This window comes from Acanthopagrus latus, chromosome 22, assembly GCF_904848185.1.
Source record: "Acanthopagrus latus isolate v.2019 chromosome 22, fAcaLat1.1, whole genome shotgun sequence".
Lineage (NCBI taxonomy): Eukaryota > Metazoa > Chordata > Actinopteri > Spariformes > Sparidae > Acanthopagrus > Acanthopagrus latus.
Genome location: NC_051060.1, coordinates 18537343 through 18556790, shown reverse-complemented (window position 1 = coordinate 18556790; position 19448 = coordinate 18537343). Strand labels below are relative to the sequence as shown.

Below are 19448 nucleotides of genomic sequence, written 5' to 3'. Positions count from 1 at the left end.
TAACAACTGCATCTTAATTGTTTTGATGGTTTTTGCTTGTATCTACATTCCTGTGTGGTCATTATCATAGACCTTGCAGTGTCAGGGTTAGCCTGTTTATTCTTACTCTAATTTAAGTATTCGTTGACCACTGCGCTGCCCTCCAGAGCCAAAACGCAGTGACTTTGTATTTTGTCAAAATTGATTTGAGACTAAAAACTGACTCTGTTACAAAAAAACAATTATTATTTCATAGCTATGTTTATGTCAATAGGGTGGGTAAAATATGCAAATACGCTCACTGCATTTTCTGCACAGACAGCTAAAGCAAGAACCGTATATCAAGTAAAAGATAGCCACGGCTAGCCTAAGTTGAAGCTTAAACTTATACGTTTCTAGTGTATATCTATAAATGAATACTTTGTTTTTCAATATAACTAAATGAGCAAATGTAACCAGTAATTATGCTACTAATGCTCTAAATGGTCATCTCAGTTCTTGACTGCTGTTTGCTGACGGTAAGACTTTTGTATCATGTATTCAACGGAAAGATGTAATTTATTATTTTGATTTTAAATATAAATACAGACCATCGCAAAAAAACAGACTCATCTTTCATTCATACGAAAGACGTGTGTGTAAAAAATGTGTAATTTAGGAATTATGCAGGCTCTATGGCAACACTTTTCAGGGTAAGATAATTAACCCAAGAGGTAAAATTAAGACATTAAAACCTTTTCTATCTTTATAGCTTGCCAGCCAAACCCCTTTTACTTAATTGTACTGCACTGTTACTGCCTCTTATGGGCATTGTATATGTAAAATATGGAAACCTTGATGAAATATTCACATCAACGCGCCACTGGGCTGGCAGGCGCACAGGTGGTCTCAGGGGAGGGTCAGTGGTGCTGCCATGTTTAAAACAACACAGTGAAAGTGCCCTCTTGAATGCTCCTTATATATATATAAAAATTATAAAGTGTCCTCTGGGGTGCCCTTCCGGTACCCTCTCTGCACGCTGATCCAACTATATACAGCTGGTGCCCTTTGAATTTTTTTCACCTGTGTCCCTGAATCGTCCTGAGTCCGCCACGGGGCAGAAGGGAGGAGTAGTGGGTCACGTACCCACCTCTGAACAAGTACCTGGCCATCTCCAGGAGTGCCATTGTCTTTGGGACAAGAAATAGTCCTTAGGATGAAAAAAATGATTAATCTTGTGGCACAACCTGTCACAACATTTCTACATCAAGTGATTTACAACAAGTTGTGACGATCTTTACTGTAAATCCCTCCAGAAAACAGTAACCTGAAGAAAGAGTTGGGTGATGGCCAGTTTAATTTAGCAAACTGACACTGTTAAATGATGTAGTTGACTCCGGAGCATTTTTTCCGTGTCCTGATATTTTAAAATAATAAAATTACTATCCTCCTTTCATCCCGCTCATTTGATGCAAAGGTGGGAGTGATGGCGCTGGCCGCCATGATTGGCAGCGGTAATAAGATGTGACGGGCGGGAGGCAGAGAGCTGTCGAGACAGGCAGCGAAGGCGACACCGATCATTAACCTGTCTACCACGGTGTTGCGCACACACGCGATGATGTGTTCGCCAGATACTTCGGCGAGGCGGTCACAGGGTCGTCTCCTGTCAGCCGTGAAGACACGTGACGTCATATCAGACGCGGCGTGTAAAACGGTGGGTTTGTTGGCTTTATTGAGTGGTGGTGACCTGTCGACAGGTGTACCTGTGTCATTCCTGCCTGGAGAAGTAACCGAGTAATATAAGTGTCGTTTCCCATTACTTAGATGTTTCATATCTATTACTGGGTTGTTTTGAGGCAGTCAAAACCAGAAGTCTGATTGAACATTCTCATAGGCTTTGAGTTTTCTTTCAAATAACACTTGAGGCGGTCTGTAATGTGTCTGGCTGAAAGCTTTTTGCCTTGTACAGAATGTTAGAAATAATAATTTATATGTGTAATGTGAAGGAAAAGGTCTGAGTTTTAACGCAGCTTGGCTCCGCAGTTGCGTATGTCAGTCTGTTTGGTTCATGGTTTCGTTGAACAGCTTTGGTCCAGGCTGGGGTTGAGCAAAATGCAAAAAAGAATGTATAATTTTGCGCAGTTATGACAGATATTGCTATTTTAGGGAGATGCCTGGAGAATATTATTCAAAGGCTGGGGCATCTCTTCAGAACTAAAATGATTTGTTTGTGATGTTATGTTTCTTTTTTAAATCGCCACTCCTGCTATTTAGATATTGCACGCATATTGCGATTTTGATAATATTTGAATTATTTGTTCCACCCTAGTTCAAACTGAGATATTTTAGCAACCACGTGATGAATTCCTGTTAAGTGTGGTTCAGACATCCGCGATTAGCACAGGATGGGTTTTAATTACTCTGCTGCCATTTCTTACAGAGCCATCATGAGGCTGATGTTTCTGGTTTTTAGTTCAGTTCAGTGTATTTACCCTTTTGACATGGACATAACAGTAATTTACAACACTATGGGAGGCTTTCAAAAAACTTTTTAAAAAGTGGAAGGAAGGAAACAAAAATTACAATTACAAATGCAATCCAGATGTAAAAGTCCTGTCAAGGTACAGATACTGTGTCTGTGCAGGTGCATTAGGTAGAAGAACATGGTTGTTTTTCTTTTAGCCATGAACACTTCTGTAAAAAAAATTGAAGTTGTGCCACATTTTCAACTCTTGGGTAGACAGAACCAAAGTCGTGTTCCTCTAAAGGTCTCATAAAGTGTGGCTTACCATGCCCATATTATATTGCAATTACAGCGACATCGTGTTTTTCACATAGCAAAGAACTTCTGATGAAGTTTTTGATGCTAAAAGTTTGAAGTGGTAATTATTAAACTTCAGAGGCGCCCGGTATTCAGTCTCCTAAGTGCCATTAGTTATCGCTCAGACATCTGCTGCTGATTATCAATGATTGAGCTGTTTGTATTCAACACTTCCAGACTAGAAATATCTCAGTGTTTTTTGGTTTTTTTTCCTGTTTCTTATCTGAGATGTTGTTTGGATCAGTTACAGGGAAGCGTGCATACCATGTGTCAGTCTGATTGACTGATCACTGTAATCTTATGAGCTGCGTGTGACAGACAGGCTCCCATCTCAACTGTGATCCGCTTAGTCACCGTAAAGACGACTATATAAAACTCTCACACCTGGAATTAGTGGCCTTTCCTGCTCTGGTGGTTAAATTGCAAATATAACCACGTCTATGTAAAGCCAACAGTTTAAAGTCGTTTGACAATTATGGCCGCTAATACATAATTGTAACGCATTGGTGCGTGCATTTTATTTAAGATTAATAGGAAGTGAAATAAACAGCCCCTGTTGGGGTTATTCATTGTCATCTCTAGTGGGCGTCAATAAATTGACCATTATCTTTTATTTGTTTTGACTCAACCTCTGTGACACTAGTAGTTTAATCAGTCCTGGAGGAGGTTTCTCATCACAAGTGGGGTGAATTTTTTTCAAGCGAGCGCCTAATTGGCATGTACTGACTGACACGTTGGTCCCAGTTTTTCTCATTTGGTATCTTAATTGTGTGACGCTATGGGTTTGTCACTGTAAAGACCAAATTGGTGCTCAGACAGAAATAACTCGGAGGACAGCTGATGGACACATAATGTTTACTTTTTGGACATAACTCTGTTATTCCTTATCTTTGTGAATATATGTGTATCATATTAAAAATTAGCATTATATTAATCAATATTAAGCTTCACTAAATTAGGCAGTTCGGTATGAAAGGGACAATCAGCCACCTTTTCTCACAGAGGCATTTCAGCACCATGGACAGCGCTTGTTTACAAGTGATGGTGTTTTTTTGCAGCACCTTTCACTGGGCTGGTAGTTACACTGTGCAGTTCTGCAGGAGGCTGTTGGCAGTCCAACATTCATGTCCTGTTCTGTAACCTACACTATAGCCTGTCAGGGAGGTGTTGACATTAAGCTGACACCCCCAATGAAATGTCCCAAGTGAACAAAAGGCGTTTTTTTTAGGGGTTTTTTTGTACAAAGGAAAGACACTGTAGTATTCGTTCTTTCTTTGGCAATCTCTTGTTTACCTTCTGTTCCTCAAGACTGTTTCCTTGTAGTGCTGACATTTAACTCAGCTAGCCAACACGTCCGAGCTGACGTGACACCATTGATCAAAGTGACACCTCCACAGATGTAGCAAACGGGACAGGAGTCATCAACTTCATTTCCTTATTTTCTGTGCTTTCTCCATTTTTGCATAAAAATGCAATATTCTTTTTTGTTTTGTTTTTTGTTTTGTTTTTTTACATTTTTGACATAGGAAAACGACAGCTAGTAATGTCACAATTTGTCATTTATACTTCCAAGGTATCGGTATAAAATTGTAAGTGTTTGAAGATGCAGAACAGAAAAATACTAAAAACACTTAATTGTTATTGTTACATTTTCATCATTCTTTCCTCTGTAAACATCCTGCCCATCAAATCAAACCTTATGGGGGATTTTTCATCCGCAGGCCACACCTTTGGGGAACCCTGGTCTACAGTATCTATCAGACTTGGATTCCAAATAAAAGAGTTTGGCGTTTTAAGCCAACTTAGCTGGTCATTTTTGAGGAAGTACAGTAGGCTGTCATAAGATTAGCAAGACAAGGCGTAGTTTATGTGGCGTGGTTTTCGAAATATATGTATTTCCATGTAGTCAAACCACTTTCAATTTGCCTCAATTTGCCATAATTGAATTACAAGTCATAAAACAACAACATGAAAAAACAAAAAATTAAAGGTGGCGTGAGCTGGAGCCCTCCACAGACCCGGATCATGCATACGCTGGCTCCGAGCCGTTGTTGACAAACAGTTTTTACTGTCTACAAATAAAAATACCTCAAAGCCTGGTTCGGGGCTCACATCACTGTCAGGCGGGGCATTCTTCATTCGCCGCGTCTGCGTCTAAAATTATCTACAGTATTACCTTCAAGTGTCACCTGTGTGTTGAAAGCCGTTCACATTTAAAAGACTACAGTAGAGCGCTTTGATGTCGGAATATGAGAGTTTATTCCTTCAGGAAAGACGCCGACATATGGAGGAAAATTATTCCACAGGAGTTTATTGAAGCTGTGTTTTTTCAGTGGCATTCAGCTGATTGTGTTTGATTGTGTGTGTGTGTGTGTGTGTGTGTGTGTGTGCACCTGCCTTCCTGTTTGCTTCCTTATTATTTTTTTGGCGTGTATGTGTGTGTGTCCTCCTCTAAATGGAGTGAAAGAAGTCTCATACCAGCAACTCTGTGGAGGAATGGATGACTCTACTTTCATCTGTATAGCCCTCTCGCACGCACACGCGCACACACGATCACACATATACACACACACACTACAGCTACTGCAGTCTTTTATACTTCATCTCCATTTTTATCCTTTGGTGAACCGTGTGTGTGTGTGTGTGTGTGTATGTGAGTTTGTGTCTGTGTGTGTTTTCACCCACGTGTCTTCTGACAGTTTTCTGCTCTGCATATCGATTTGGCCCAAAGCGCCTCCCATCTCTCTCTGTCTCTCTTACACACACACACACACACACACACACACACACACACACACACACACACACACACACACACACACACACACTCCCCCCCTGTTTTATTATCATATGCTGATAGCAGGGTTAGACTGCATTGCAGTTTTTAATCAGTGGAGAAGATACCCTGTCTGACTGCACAAGCCGTTTTTGGACAAACTAGAGCACAGTCTGAAATTGTTCTTTGTCCCACAGAAACATAGACGTTGTTGTGTTCTTGCTGAGCTTTGTAAAACTTCAGGAGTTATGAGTGAAGGAAATAACTCAATTCAATAAATAAACATCCTCGGCGTGTGTGCATTTCTTCCAAAGAGCTAAAGCTCGCAGTAAAGCACCCCATGTTGGCGCCATCATTGCTCTCTAACGCAATAAGAGCTCATGAGGTTTCACAAGAAGCTCACAGTTGTTACAGTATCACACTACACATGTGTACACAAACGCATCCGTATCCCGGTGAGGTTTTCACTTGTTCCGGCGTTGAAGGTAAAAGGTTGTCAAAGAGCAATAACGTAGCTGGAAACTACTAGATGTCATGTTTCATTTCCTTCGTCCGCCTCTGCTTACTTCATTTCTATGCCTTCTACTTATTTCCCACATCCCTGCGTATCATTTTGCTAAAAGCACGGCTACTTCCAGTCACAGTGGGCGAGTGTGTAGCATGTGGTCGGCATAATTTAACAGCTCAGTTTTCCGTGCCAGTAGGGGAAAAAAAAGTGGTTCCGAAGCTGGAAATTACAGGCAGGCAGAGCTAGCAGCTTTTTGTTTTGTGTGTTTGCTTTCATGCCTGTGTACATGCGCTACTCTTCGTCCCCACGGAAGTGCATTTCATAGGGTATCACATTGTTTGTTGACCCCTCAGTATCAGCGGTTGCAACTGGCTTACATGAATCACTGTGTTGACAGAAATGATGCATGTATACTTGCCTCACCTATGGGTTTTTATGTGTGTCTGTTTATATGAACTCACCTTTTAGCCGACACCAGACAAGTTTTTTTGCTGTGTCATATCATGATGATGTAAATATTCATTGCACAATGTAATGGATATATAATAATGACACCATCTGCATTTGGGTTGGGTTCCCTGTGAACTTTGCTTTCACTACCAGGCACAAAAGGAACATGAGCGCTGACTGAGTGGAGATTCAGTCGAGCAGACCGGCACCGTTTCCATCTGCTTTCCCGTCTCCATTACAGACTAAGTGACTGAATAAATGTTTTGTCTTGAGCTTGTAGGTAGTTGCTGCTCCGAGGTAAACAGAAATGATCCAGTTGTCTTTGCAAGAGCGGCACTATCAATAATATCACTTGGAAACGCCGATGGAGAGGGGGAGTTGTCTGTGTTGACTTAATTGAAAGTTTTTGTGTGGTTTATTTTTTTCATTTCCTCTTTTGTGTATAGTTTCCCCTCTTTTCCCTTTCTTTGGATTGGCTTATTCACCAATACAGTATTACACATATCACAACATACATTTCAGGGCCGATCCTTTATCATGCTTCACTACTCATAATTGATTGAGTCCAGGAAATGTACATGATCAGAATAAGTAGTATTCTGAAACTAAAAATATTAAAATCATCATGATTCTAGTCAATCTTTAACCTCTTTGTCTATTTTCGCACAGTATTTAGACATTGATAATGGGGGCATATTTACTACTTAAAATTCAAAGTAACCTTTTGAAATAACGATTTCAGAGTTGACATTTCTAGCTGCCAGCTGTTAATATCTGGGGCCAGAACGACGGCTATCATTGGGGGACTTATCTGTAGCTGCTGAAGCTTGCTTACTTAAGCACGAGACTCGAGCTGAGGTCATGATGTCCACACATGGGACATGATACAGTTTTTGTGAACAGAGGGTTTTTTTGTTTGTTTGTTTTTCATGTAGCCCATTAACTATTGGATAAACATTACACCCTGTTTGAATCCATTCCTTACATTTTTGACTTTTGTTTTTTGGAACTCAAGGCCTTGGTGATGGGCCAAGTAGAAAAAAACAAAAAAAACCCAAACAAGATTTATAGTGTCTTAGTTCACAAATTTACTGTGCTATTAGCATTTTGCCTGCTGTCTAGCTAACTGATCTTGGGATGGACAGATGGGCAGGGAAGAGAGGATTGAGATTGAAAGTGTTTACAAGCCTGATGGATGGAAAAAGGAAGCGTACACATTAGATGAAAGAGCAAAAGAAAAGTGTTGAGAAAGGGTTATAAATACACACAGAGGTGGACGGATATGTGCCCGCGGTATGCATATAATCCTAGATGGGCTGATTGACTGAGGGGCCGTGTGCCTGATGTAATTTGTCAGCACTTCTCTGCTCAGTGTTGTGTTATTGGCTGACAGTCTCATCCCTCTCTCCCTCTTTCTGCCCTCCTGCCCTCCTGCACTCCCGCTCTTTGTACAACACCACAGAGGAAATGTTGATTTTAATCACTAGGCATTTTGATTTTAATTAATTACCACCCTCCCTTGTTAAGAAAATAAAAGCCTCACAGCCACATAGTAATTGGCAGGGATTTAATTCGTAGTCGACTGTAGGTGAGTTTTGATGTGCGTGAGAGGATGTGTTACGAAGGTGTGTGTGTGTGTGTGTGTGTGTGTGTGTGTGTGAGTGAGGAGAATGTGTCTTTGTGTTTTATAGAAACATGCAATCACAATATTATCAGGGAATCCCAAGGTCCTGCATACCCTTCAATTTTCACAACATAATGAATAAATGTGGCCATAGAACTTTACAGAACTGCTTCAATAGCAGAGGGAAACGTATTCAGTATTCATAACACAGTGAGGCAGTAACAGTGATGAACAGGCTTTGGGTTGCGGTTTACATTCAGTGATGGATTTGAGAGCTTTAGATTGCAGTGAGGGCTTTTTACAGGTAGTTAAGATTCCATTTCTGTTTAGCAAATGACCTCCATTTCCAGAAGGTCCTGAGCTTCAGCTTTACTCATTTATTGCTCCATCCCCCATTATAAGGCGCCTCACTACACCGCTAAGCATGGATCTGCCGTGCTGCCAGTTATTTGCGTGTGCCGTCCCTTATAAATGTAACACATTAAATGTCTCGGAATCAGTCGGAGGGGTTAGAAACTTTCGTGAGGAACTCAGCCGGAGCCAAGTAATGCTTAATTACACTTAATTATCCATTGCACCGAGATGCCCGGAGGATTATATGGAGCCCAAGAACCGACACAAAGGAAGTAGAATATTGTCGGACCAGTTAATATGTGATACTGTTATGGCAGATTAATGCTGCATTCAAGGACTCCAGTGTGTTCATGTTGCAACAAGTTGGGAATGTGGAAGCAACGTGGAAGGTGTTTGTTTTGACTTGGGGAGGCTCCATAGGAGACCCTGACCATTGAATGAATAATAAAGGAGAACACAAGAAAAGCTATATCATTATATCAACTGGTGATATCGTTATATCTATGAAACTGTCTTTTTAAAATGAATTGTTTATGAACAAATGATTTGAATGAATCTTTGCGGTATGGACATGTATTCATTTGTATCTTTGTAGCTTTTTATATCAGCGAGCTAAGCGCCTTTATGTTTACTGCTCCACCAACACTCAACACAAAACATGTGGTGCAGAAATTGGTGGGCCTCCAGTAGTTGGCAGGGGGACTGACAACACAGGGCTGTGTTGGCTTCGCCTTGCGCAATGACCTACACAGCATAAAAACAAGTCACCTGCAGCGCTCCACTGTGGCTTTGCAACAAATATCTCTTGGGTATATGTTTCAGTTAAAGGCTTTATATTATTACAGCGGCGTGCCACAGTTCTATTAGATGCAGCATGCAGTGGGGGGGACACACGGGAGCTCCAATCCACAGAGTTCGGGCATTTGCACATTTAGTCAGCATTGCCTACCGCTGTCAGGCCATTTATACCAACATTCCTGATTTTTATTCCTCATCATTTTGACGCCACTATGTCATATCATGTGGAAATTACTGTGGTGTTCTTCAGCATTTCTTGATGCATTTATTTTATGCATTTTCTTGGCTGCATAAAAAGCTTTGGCATGGTGCAGCAGATTGCTCTAGTGAGCTCTCAATTTATCCTTCGAAGGAAAAGTATTTATTGCCTCAAAATGCATCTAATTAAATAATTGTTTAGAGGAAGGCTTAATTTGCTCGCAGGAATATGAGCACTGTAGACCTTAATCCTCACAGATGTTTTCTGTGCCATCCCGGCTTTATTACTGAACTGTCCTGGGACTGAAAATAGTGGCTAAAAGAAGGGCCATTTAAAGTTAATGAGTGTTTTTACAGGTACGAACAGACAGATAGACAGGTCAGTTGTTTGAAATTGTTCGAATTAGACTGTGTACAAGCCTTTATGCTGATGAAATATCACCAGGCTTTACATAGATATCCGGTCATAAATTTGATCAGACCAGTGAGGCTGAAGCTATGTTTTATAAGTCTGGCTGCAAGTGATGTATGTGTGTGTGTGTGTGTGTGTGTGTGTGTGTGTGTGTGTGTGTGTGAGAGAGAGACAGAGCCTGTCTTCTGTAGCAGCCATGGCTTGGCAGGTTGTAGTTTTCCCCTCAGAAATCAGCCGCTCTCTGAACTGTTAAATCACACTAGAAGCCAACCTTTGAGAAGAAAATTAATTACTTTCCCTCCACCCCCGCCTCCTCTCTTTTTTTTTCCACATTAACCCTCCCTCGTTCCTTTTCACTCTCTTTTCTTTCACTCTCCCTCTTGATTTCCGTCTCATAATGGTATAGTATAAGTTTAGCCACAGGTGACTTTTCTTCTGGGCTGTGACGCTTGAAGTCTTTTTTCCGTCTTCTCGGTGCCTTGTCTGAAGTTTGAAGGCTGTGACACCCGTCTAGATTAAGTGTTGGTGAGTTTTGCAGTGCATTTGTGTCCCGTCTTTGGTATGGATGCCTCGCCCACAAACTCAGCTGCGATCATTAGGTTGTCAAGTTTTGCCATCACAATTGAGAGCACGCTTCGTTTGGAATCAATGAAAGCTGCTCTCTTGTTCTATTGTGCTTGTGTTGGATAGAGTCTTGCGGATTTGGTCAAGATGATAGATCACCGAAAACCCACCTCTCAGTGGATGAGCCTGCCGTTTATTATCACGGTCATCTGCAACATTGTGCACATAGCAGGATTTGAATGAAGCTGATGGTTACTATCTCCTGAACATGCTTCATTTGACTAATTTGTGCTCTGTGCTCAAATACCTGGGGATATTTTCCAACCAAGATCCTCACAGCGGGCACTTTTGCTTCCTAGTCTCAAACTGATTTGTCTTTCTCTTCCACTCAGGTTCAGACCGAAGATGTCGAGAATGAGGAGAAAAGGTACGCCCTCTTCTTGGAGCTGCTGGGAGCTGCGCAAAAGTGGGAAGACTTTCAGCTCCTCATGCTTCTCCTGCAAGCCTGGCCACCCATGATGAAGGAGGAAGTGTAAGACAAATGTCTTTTCATTGCTCTTTGGTTCTTTCAAGATTAAAGCAGCATTACGTCACTATTTTACCTTCAGTTAACAGTTGTTCGATGGTACAGTGTCTTGTGTCTTGCTCATTTCCACATAGTGTTGCTTTAATGCGAAGCCAAGCAATTGTTCTGTTGGTTTAAGCCTTATATTCAATGTACAGATATAATATGTGCTACTGATCTTCTCATCTAACTCTACTTTAAGCAGTGATTACTCACTCAAGAGTCATTTATTTGCATTCCCATGTTTACAGCTCATTAGCAGCTGCATTACTTGCACATCCCTTCATACAGGATTTCTCTTTTCTTTTTTCTTGCAAATATGCATTTTACAGGCAGGCTTTCGGAGATTTAAAATGCAAATACCCTGTCGTTACAGGTTGTGCGCAGAATACCAAGATTGTCGCAGCCGATTGACTTTCTTTCCATCCTCTCTCACCTAATTTAATTCTCTCTCTTTCAGCCTCTTCTCTTAATGCGTTGGTGCCCCCTAAGCATCTTCAGTGAATGTCACTTTTTCAAGTTAAAATGTAAAGTGGGTGCTTTTTCATCAGTTTGGGTCCGAGCAGACTCTTACTCAGGCTTCAACCATGGGAATGGTGAGAGTGCTTAACAGTCAGCCCGACACCTTGGAACAGAGTACAGACTGTAGTTTGTTCATTAACAAAATCAGGGACAAATGAAGACACTGAAAATGAGAATGGACAACAGTGCCTCTTATCACTTAGGTGCGCATATTGCACATAGGGTTTAAGAGTTAGACTTGAAGGCTCCAGGCTCCGGGCTTCTTGCAGCTTGTATGTCCTATGAGCCTCAGCAAGTGCAGGCTTTATTATTTATAAGTGTCTAATGATGCGATTCCTCTTCCACCGCTCTATTGTCCTTGATTAAAATTGAGCAGAGCTTGGAGAACCGACAAGACAATACAGTGTTACTCAGTCAGGGGTTTATTCTTACGGCTCAATCAAGGCAGTCTGTTTCATTGAGCAATTTAAAGTTAAGTTCTCCTCCAGTAGTTGTTAGAAACTCACAAGGGCAGACACGAAGCTGTGTGTAAGTCAACGGTATAGACTCTGATGACTTGATCGGTTTGTTGATGAACAAGACTTATACCCCTTTTCCACTGGTCAAAATAAACTTGACTTTCAACCCTGGGTCAGTTGACTCTGCAGGAGACACTGGTTTTTATTAACTCGGCTCAGCTCTTCTTTGATTCAAACAGAAGACCCGGGTGAACACGCCAAATTCCGCCACACTCAGTGCCGTTTTGAAGCAAACATAGCTCGACTTCCTGGCCATGTAAATGCGTTGATCGTCAACCGAGCCCAGTTGAGTTCCAGTTTAACATCCAGCTAATTTGAATGGGGATAAAACAATTTAATTGTGTGGCTCATTGACACTTTCCATATTTTATTGGACCAAATGGCTCAAGTTATGATAGTGAAACGAGTCAGCTGTTCGTAACATAAAATGGGATGTTAGCGATGTACAGCGTAACGCTTCAGTTAAAGATCACAGAAGAGCTGCTTTGCCTGTGGGAATGGGGACAATATGTGATTTTAAGCGAGTGTACCTGCGTTTAAAAGACAGATGTGGCAGATTAGGGGATCACAGTTCTGCCTTCCTGAGACTGACCTCCAGGAAGGTTACCAACAATGGCATCACTCACCCTGTCATAGCTAGTCTACCTGTCAGGGCCTTGTGAGGTGTCTTCAGCTATATAGTTCCAGGTTCGGAGGAGCCACAACAACTAAACTCAGGAAATAGATTTTTAAACTTTTGTTGCATTTCCAGCACAGCTGAAGCATAAAGATTAGGCAAGTACGACCAAAAACAGACTAAAAGTCACCCTGTTTTAAACGTGCGTTCTTTTTCATGTCCAACATGATTTCAAAAAGTGAAATTAGAAGATTAAAAAATGCCGCTTCTTGTCAGTGGATGTTTAACCTCAGTAAAGACTCTCTTAGTCTCCTGGTCTCAATCAGTAGTTCAAAGTCTTCTCCAATAGAATTTGATGTTCCTCTTGTAATTGCTGCCATTTAGAGAAAGATAGATGATAAAGCAGGGTATGCTTTAGGGCATGGTACCTAGTTAATACAATGGTGTGTCTGTGAACCAATCAGATATCCTCCTTGTTTAACGTGATAGTTCCTTGGACGGCAGGAAATACTCGCTCCAGGACAGGACAGTCTTTGGGACCAGAGGCACTACGGTTACACCAAAAAACAAAACCAAAAAAAAAAAAAAAGTTATTAGAAGCAGCATGTTATTTTATGCCTCTCCACAGAATAATGGGGAAAGTGTTCTGCCTCACGCTAATTTTCGTGCTCAACACTAGAGAAAGCTGCTTAGTGTGGAGGTGAAAATTAATAAAAGGGAGACAATCAAAGTTTTCAAATAAAGGGGGGAAGTATGTTTTGTTGAAGTGCAGCAAACAGAATGAAAAGAATCAGGAGCAAGGGTGAATAAAGGCTGTTATTCATCTCTGTGTTCTGTTCTGGACAATAGAGTTCTGACTGGGTTTGTGTCGAGTCACTGTTTTTCCTGGCAGAGTAACGCTGGACTGGGAAGCAGTGGGAGAGATGGGGATTAGGGTTTGGACGCCACAGCTGCTTCAAGTTCAAACCCAGCTTTCAGTGACACTCCGCTGACTTTGTGAGTTGTGAGTGTAGCAGCTTTAGTGAAACCATCTCTGCAGGGACAGTCTGCTATAATCTTTTCTTTTATCTGCAGACTGAGCTGTTGTATTGTATTTCAGATGTAAATACAGACATTATGCTGAGCTCAAAGTCGGCTTCTGATTATGGCTTCTTCCTCTTGTCTCTTTTAGTCGTTCTCATTTAAACAGCTCCAGTTAATTTGCTGCAATGTGCATACATAAACTGACTTACACTTCGCTGTAATGTGCATCTTTTGAAGCGGAGAAAGGCTGAAATTGAGGTCTGATCTGTGTTTAGTGTGCATTTTATGTGCTTTTGGCTGCTACATGCGGCCATCATAATCTGGAACACAAAACTCAGAATAACTTAACCTTCAGATGCCTCGTTTAAGATGTTCTGCTCAGACTCGGGGGCGTTATCTCACGTGATCATCCTCAACTACAGTCTGATCCTGCGTTTAATCGTGGTCGGGATGGAGGTGTGTTTGCTGTGAGTGCTGTTGAGGGGAGATTTGTTTCTCCACAAGAGTCTGTTCCGGGAGCTATATTGAGTTGCATCTAAAAAGCTTAGCCCTTTAGTCTGTCCGCATAAACTGAGTCATGATTCAAAGCACGACTGGAGGCTGGCTGTGACTCACACTGCACCCTGTGACAGATTTGGCGAGCGTGCAGACACTCGTGGTCGCATGCAGCAGTTACCTCCCCGTCCCCCTGGTAAAAAGCACAGGAAGCAGCACTGTGCCAGCAGCACAAGTGGACTCTTGTCTGTTCCCATGGCCGCTCCGTCTGAAGGTGAAGCAGCTTGTTAGGACAAGACGCCCCGGTAGCTGGATGGAGAGCTGCCTCTTCTACTGACAGCCGCACACAGGAGCCCTGCTGTTCTCCCTGCTGTCTCTGTCTCTTCACCTCTTTCCTTTCTAGCCTCTCTGTCTCACTTGCAAGCTCTTTTTCTATCAAACACACATACTCTCCTCTTTTGCAGACATAGATAGGCAGCCATATAGGATATTTCCTCAGAGTCTCCTTCCTCTAACATGGTTTCCTAAGACTCACTTGAGCAGCCTGATCTGACATCAGGCTTCAACCACTTGACACTTTTTTGATTTCTCACCACAAAACTGAGGATTTATCAGCATGTTGCCATCTACCCTTCATCATGGGAAAACAACTACAGTGAAGCAAAGCACACATTCCTATCACATTCCCCTCTCAGCCCCAGTCCCCTGCTTCTCTGTCTATTCATTATTAAAAAGTTCCATATATTAATATAGCAGTAGACAACTTTTTGGCATGTAAAGATATGCGTGTCTCTGAAGTCGCCATGTTGGCGTAGTTTCAACAGCATCATAATGACTGTGGTTCCAAGACCATCATTGCAACCAACCAATCGTGTTCATAGCTTTACAATCCAGGAAAACAACAAGGAAAATACCCACATGGTAGAAGTTAACATTTATAACAAGTGGTTAACAATTTGTTTGAGTCTGTTTTAACCCAAACCTTTTTTTTTTCCTAAACCTAACAAAGTATTTTTGTTGCCTAACCCCAGCCAGAGAAGCACTGTAAGAGAAAGATGGTGGAGAGCAGTTGGAAGTGTTAGGCTAAAGGTATTCACGTTCAATTGAAACCATCAAACTTTAGCTATGTAAAACATATTTTACTTGATGTTTTAGGCAGCCTTGCTAGGGCTTCAAAATGTGTCTTTTTATAACACATCCCTAAACACTAACATTAGTAATGGCCAGCATTTCAAGGGGCTCTCATTTAGCTTTGACTCTTTGCCATGTAAATGATAATACTAATGAAATTGATAACTCAAACAGGATTCATCCTTCAACCAAGACCCCATCATTGGATAATGAGTCGTTCGGTGGTTTCCGGTCTCATGTTATCTTGCTATGACTGATTTACATCAATTAAGTCCGTGAAGGTCATGTTGCCTTAGCATCAGTGGCATTTGGGTGGAAGCTAATCTGTCACTCTGGAAGCATTAGCAAACAAAGTGATGCCTGTCACAGCTGACAGCTGTCCCCTGGTGTTCACACAGAGAGGCGGAGAGAGAGAAAATACAGCATGTAGGTGTTAAATATTAACTGTAAGAGTATTGTGGTCCAACATCTCTCCTCCTCGCTTACATGCTGAAGTCAGAATTCATTAGATCGTCTGCAAACCTCTTGATAATTGTGGCCGCCTGCTCACGTCAGCCTGTGATTTGAAAGGAGGTTGATGCTGTTTTTTCTCATGCAGCTGCTGTGTTTATATTATTCATTATGTACATTTTCAAGCAATATGGTGCACATACAGAAGTCAGCTGCCTTGTCCCAGTCGATGTCGAACAGGATCACCATCTGCTGACATTGCATGTAACATCACAAGTTGCATCTATTCTGTATGTTCCTGCATTCTTCTGATGTAGATCAAAGCTGTGTGCTTCCCTGGCATAGTCTCGATCTTCTCTGTGTATTAAACTCACAAGATGCAAACACTCATACTTGTATTCACACGTCTGTCTCGCTCTCTGTCTCCAGGGCACAGTCGGAGCGTAACCCTTGGGTGGTGCTGACCTCAGCCTTGCTGACCCGCTGCCAGGGATCAGAGGGCAAATTGGACCTGGGTCAGCAGGTCGTCACCATGGTGCGATCTCTCTACAACGCCAAACACAAGCTTCCTGCAGAGGTAAACAGCCAACACTTCTTGGATAGCTGTGTATGATGCCTGTGACAGCTTTTCTCTAGAGAAGGTCCACAAAGACAATTTCACCTGTTAACCATTATTGATCAGAATGACTGGCTGAATCTGTGAGTACATGGAAAATAGGAAAATAATGTTGCAGTTTGAGGCAAAACAGCAGTGGAGGAGTCTAACTATGTATATTTTAGGTACTTGAATTAGTATTTTCATTTTATTCTCATTTCTACTCCTCTACATATCAGAGGGAGATACTGCACTTTTCACTTTACTAAATTTATCTGACAGTAATAGTTGCTGTTCAGTCTCAGAACATTTTAGTTAATAAAATGTGGCACATTGTCTCAGGGTGTTTTCACACCTGGAACAATGGTTAATTTGTACAAACTGAAAAAAATTGTATTATTACATTTTTAGTTCTGGTCTGCTTTTTGTTCCTGTTGACATTTAACAAATGAACCAAGAACAGTAAACATTAAGTCTTACAGTCTGACCGTAAACTCAATGATTGGACAGTTTTGGCAACTGACACAAACTACTAACAAAGAAATAACTACTTATAAGCGTTATTAGTATTTTTAGACTGTAAATGAACGTGTTGCATGTTGAACATTGACAAACAAGATGAAAGGGATGGGTCCTGTACAGTTCTGATTCAGGGGCTTATTACTGTGGGAATGATGTCACAAACTTTTTAATGGATTTAAATGAACTCACAGTACATGGAGCATGATACACAGCAGTGTGAAACATCTTTTGATCTGTTAATCAGGGAAAACGGGCTGGAGGAATGCACTGACATGGAACATGATTTTACATAAACACACAGCTTGGCTACAGATTATAAAATGTGTTTTCTGTAAAGTTCAAGATCCAAAGCCAGATTCATTAGTGATGAAGTGCTTGAAATCATGCTAAAATCATGAATCCATAGTAGTAAATCCTGTGGTTGGTTGGCTTGTCATGTTATCAAACTCACACGAGTCCACTTGGAACCAGACCAGGAGCAGGTCTCGGTCCAGTTGTTTGGTCCGCACCAGGGTTTGATCGACAACTTTCAAACCAGCCCAAACGATCCGAACCTAAGTGGGAAAAATGTACCAGGATCCATTTCGATAACCCGTAATAAAGGTATAAAATGACGGAACGTGTTCTGAGGACCTTATTTTCTCTGAGAGCAGCTTGTTTATTCAGTTATGGAGAAATAAAAAGCGCTGAGTTTGTACCTTTACCTCATTAATTTTGTAAATATTAAATTTTTGCATTCGAATTTCTTCTCCAAAACTACATAGTGCTCCTTGAATAATAATTTGTTTCTCTTATACTTCTAACATTCAAGTAAAATGATGTGTTTTCCCACTGTGATATTGCCACTAACAAAAAAAGGCCTGAATACTTCCTCCAATGTGGCAATACAATGAGGATAGTGAAATTAAAAGTGAAGTCTTGCTTTTACACATTTTCAGTTTATCCACTTTCACCGTCATTATCAAAACACATTTCTAAGCTTACTTGAATTCAGTGTAACCTCGCTGCTCTGCCACCGTTTCACCCCGTTTCTTAATACAGGAGACCCAAAGCTACCTTTAAATAGTTTATATTGTTAATTTGTTATATTTTCACTTAATAGTTATTTGATGCATGCACCAATATCACCACAACAAATTCCTCGTATGTGTAAAATCGTACTTGGCAATAAAGCTTTTTCTGATTCTGATTCTGATTAAGCGTGTAACCTGCAGCAACATGTTAGCATCAGGCTCAATGCTCTCTGCGACGCACTATAGGCACTCGCACGCTCTTTGATATCTGACGGCCCCTTAATGCTATTCATGCCCTGCTGAGCACCATGGAAGTGGTAAGCCTAATGCCATTCTGTATGTCTAGCGCCAGCTGACTGTGATATTAGTTTAGTGCTAATGCTATTCAGTGTGAATAGGCTAGTGTCTGCCTGGCTGTCTAATATTAGTGTGGGGGGGGGGAGGAGGAGAAGGAGAAGGAGGCCTTTTACTCTGTTCTGAACAGCTTTAATTTGAATCTGCTGGAATGAAACCGCCAGAGCATGGGGGAGTCAGATTGCACTGTGATATCCATATATTACTGAATAGGACTGCAACAGAACTGTGTGTGTGTGTTTTTGTTTGTGTGCAGACCTTTTTAAAAGTATTATGTTCCTGTGTGTCTGTACAGTATATGCACATCGATTAACCTTCACCGTTCCTCGTCTGCTCTCTCCCCTCTGCCTCCTGCTCTCCCCTTTTGTTCTCCCTCGCTCTTTTATTTTTTTCTTTACTCTGCCGTCTGATTACCTCTCCCCGTTTTCATCCCACTTTCCCTTTAATCCCTCCCCTTCCCCCTTTCATCCATTCATCCGCACATTCATCCATTCATTCTTTCATCTCACCTCCCTTTTGTCTCTCCCTCTCCAGTGCGTCAGACATGTAACAAGCCTGCTGCTCCAGAGCCAGCCGAGCCTCCAGCAACCCGCACTCAAGCTGATGGCTGAGAGCGGAGACGAGCAACTGCTGCAGCTGACTCGGGATCAGATCAACAGCATGACCGCGGTAAGTGTCATTGTGTAATAGTGTAATAGTCGGCATCAAGTGTCTGACTCCATGAACCACAAAATATTCAGTAATTGGTTTATTATTTAGTTGTTGAAACATTAAATAAAATAATGAAATGTGCATTTCAAAACTTCCCTGAGCTCAAGGTGAAGGCTTCTGTTTTCTTGTCTTATCCAAGCAACATTCAAAACCAAAATGTTTTCAATTCTAACAGCAGCAAAAATCATCAAATTTTTTAGGCTGGACTGTGCACAAAGTAATGAATCACACAGTAATCTTTTATTTAATGCTTGTTTTTACTCCTGAACAAGTGAAAAATCATGCGTTTATTTCCCAACATATGATATTTTTATGGAGTTATATAAATGCAGTGGACATCATGCATCAAAAGGGATTCAGATATAAGTGTTCAATCCTCTTATTCTCAGAAAACCAGACAGAAATCTTATTCAACTTAATGAGATGTGAGAGATTCTCTAATCCAGATTTTGATAATAATTTTCTGTGAC

At 41.3% G+C, this 19448-nt stretch overlaps 1 protein-coding gene across 1 annotated transcript in view; it reads left to right on the top strand.

Moving 5' to 3' along the window:
* nbas (NBAS subunit of NRZ tethering complex) overlaps positions 1-19448 on the top strand; it is a 162367-nt gene that overhangs the window by 130466 nt on the left and 12453 nt on the right. The window contains exons 50-52 of the mRNA XM_037087071.1: positions 10856-10995; positions 16213-16360; positions 18802-18936. Of these exons, the coding sequence (XP_036942966.1) occupies positions 10856-10995; positions 16213-16360; positions 18802-18936 (423 nt within the window). The remainder of the gene's footprint in view (positions 1-10855; positions 10996-16212; positions 16361-18801; positions 18937-19448) is intronic.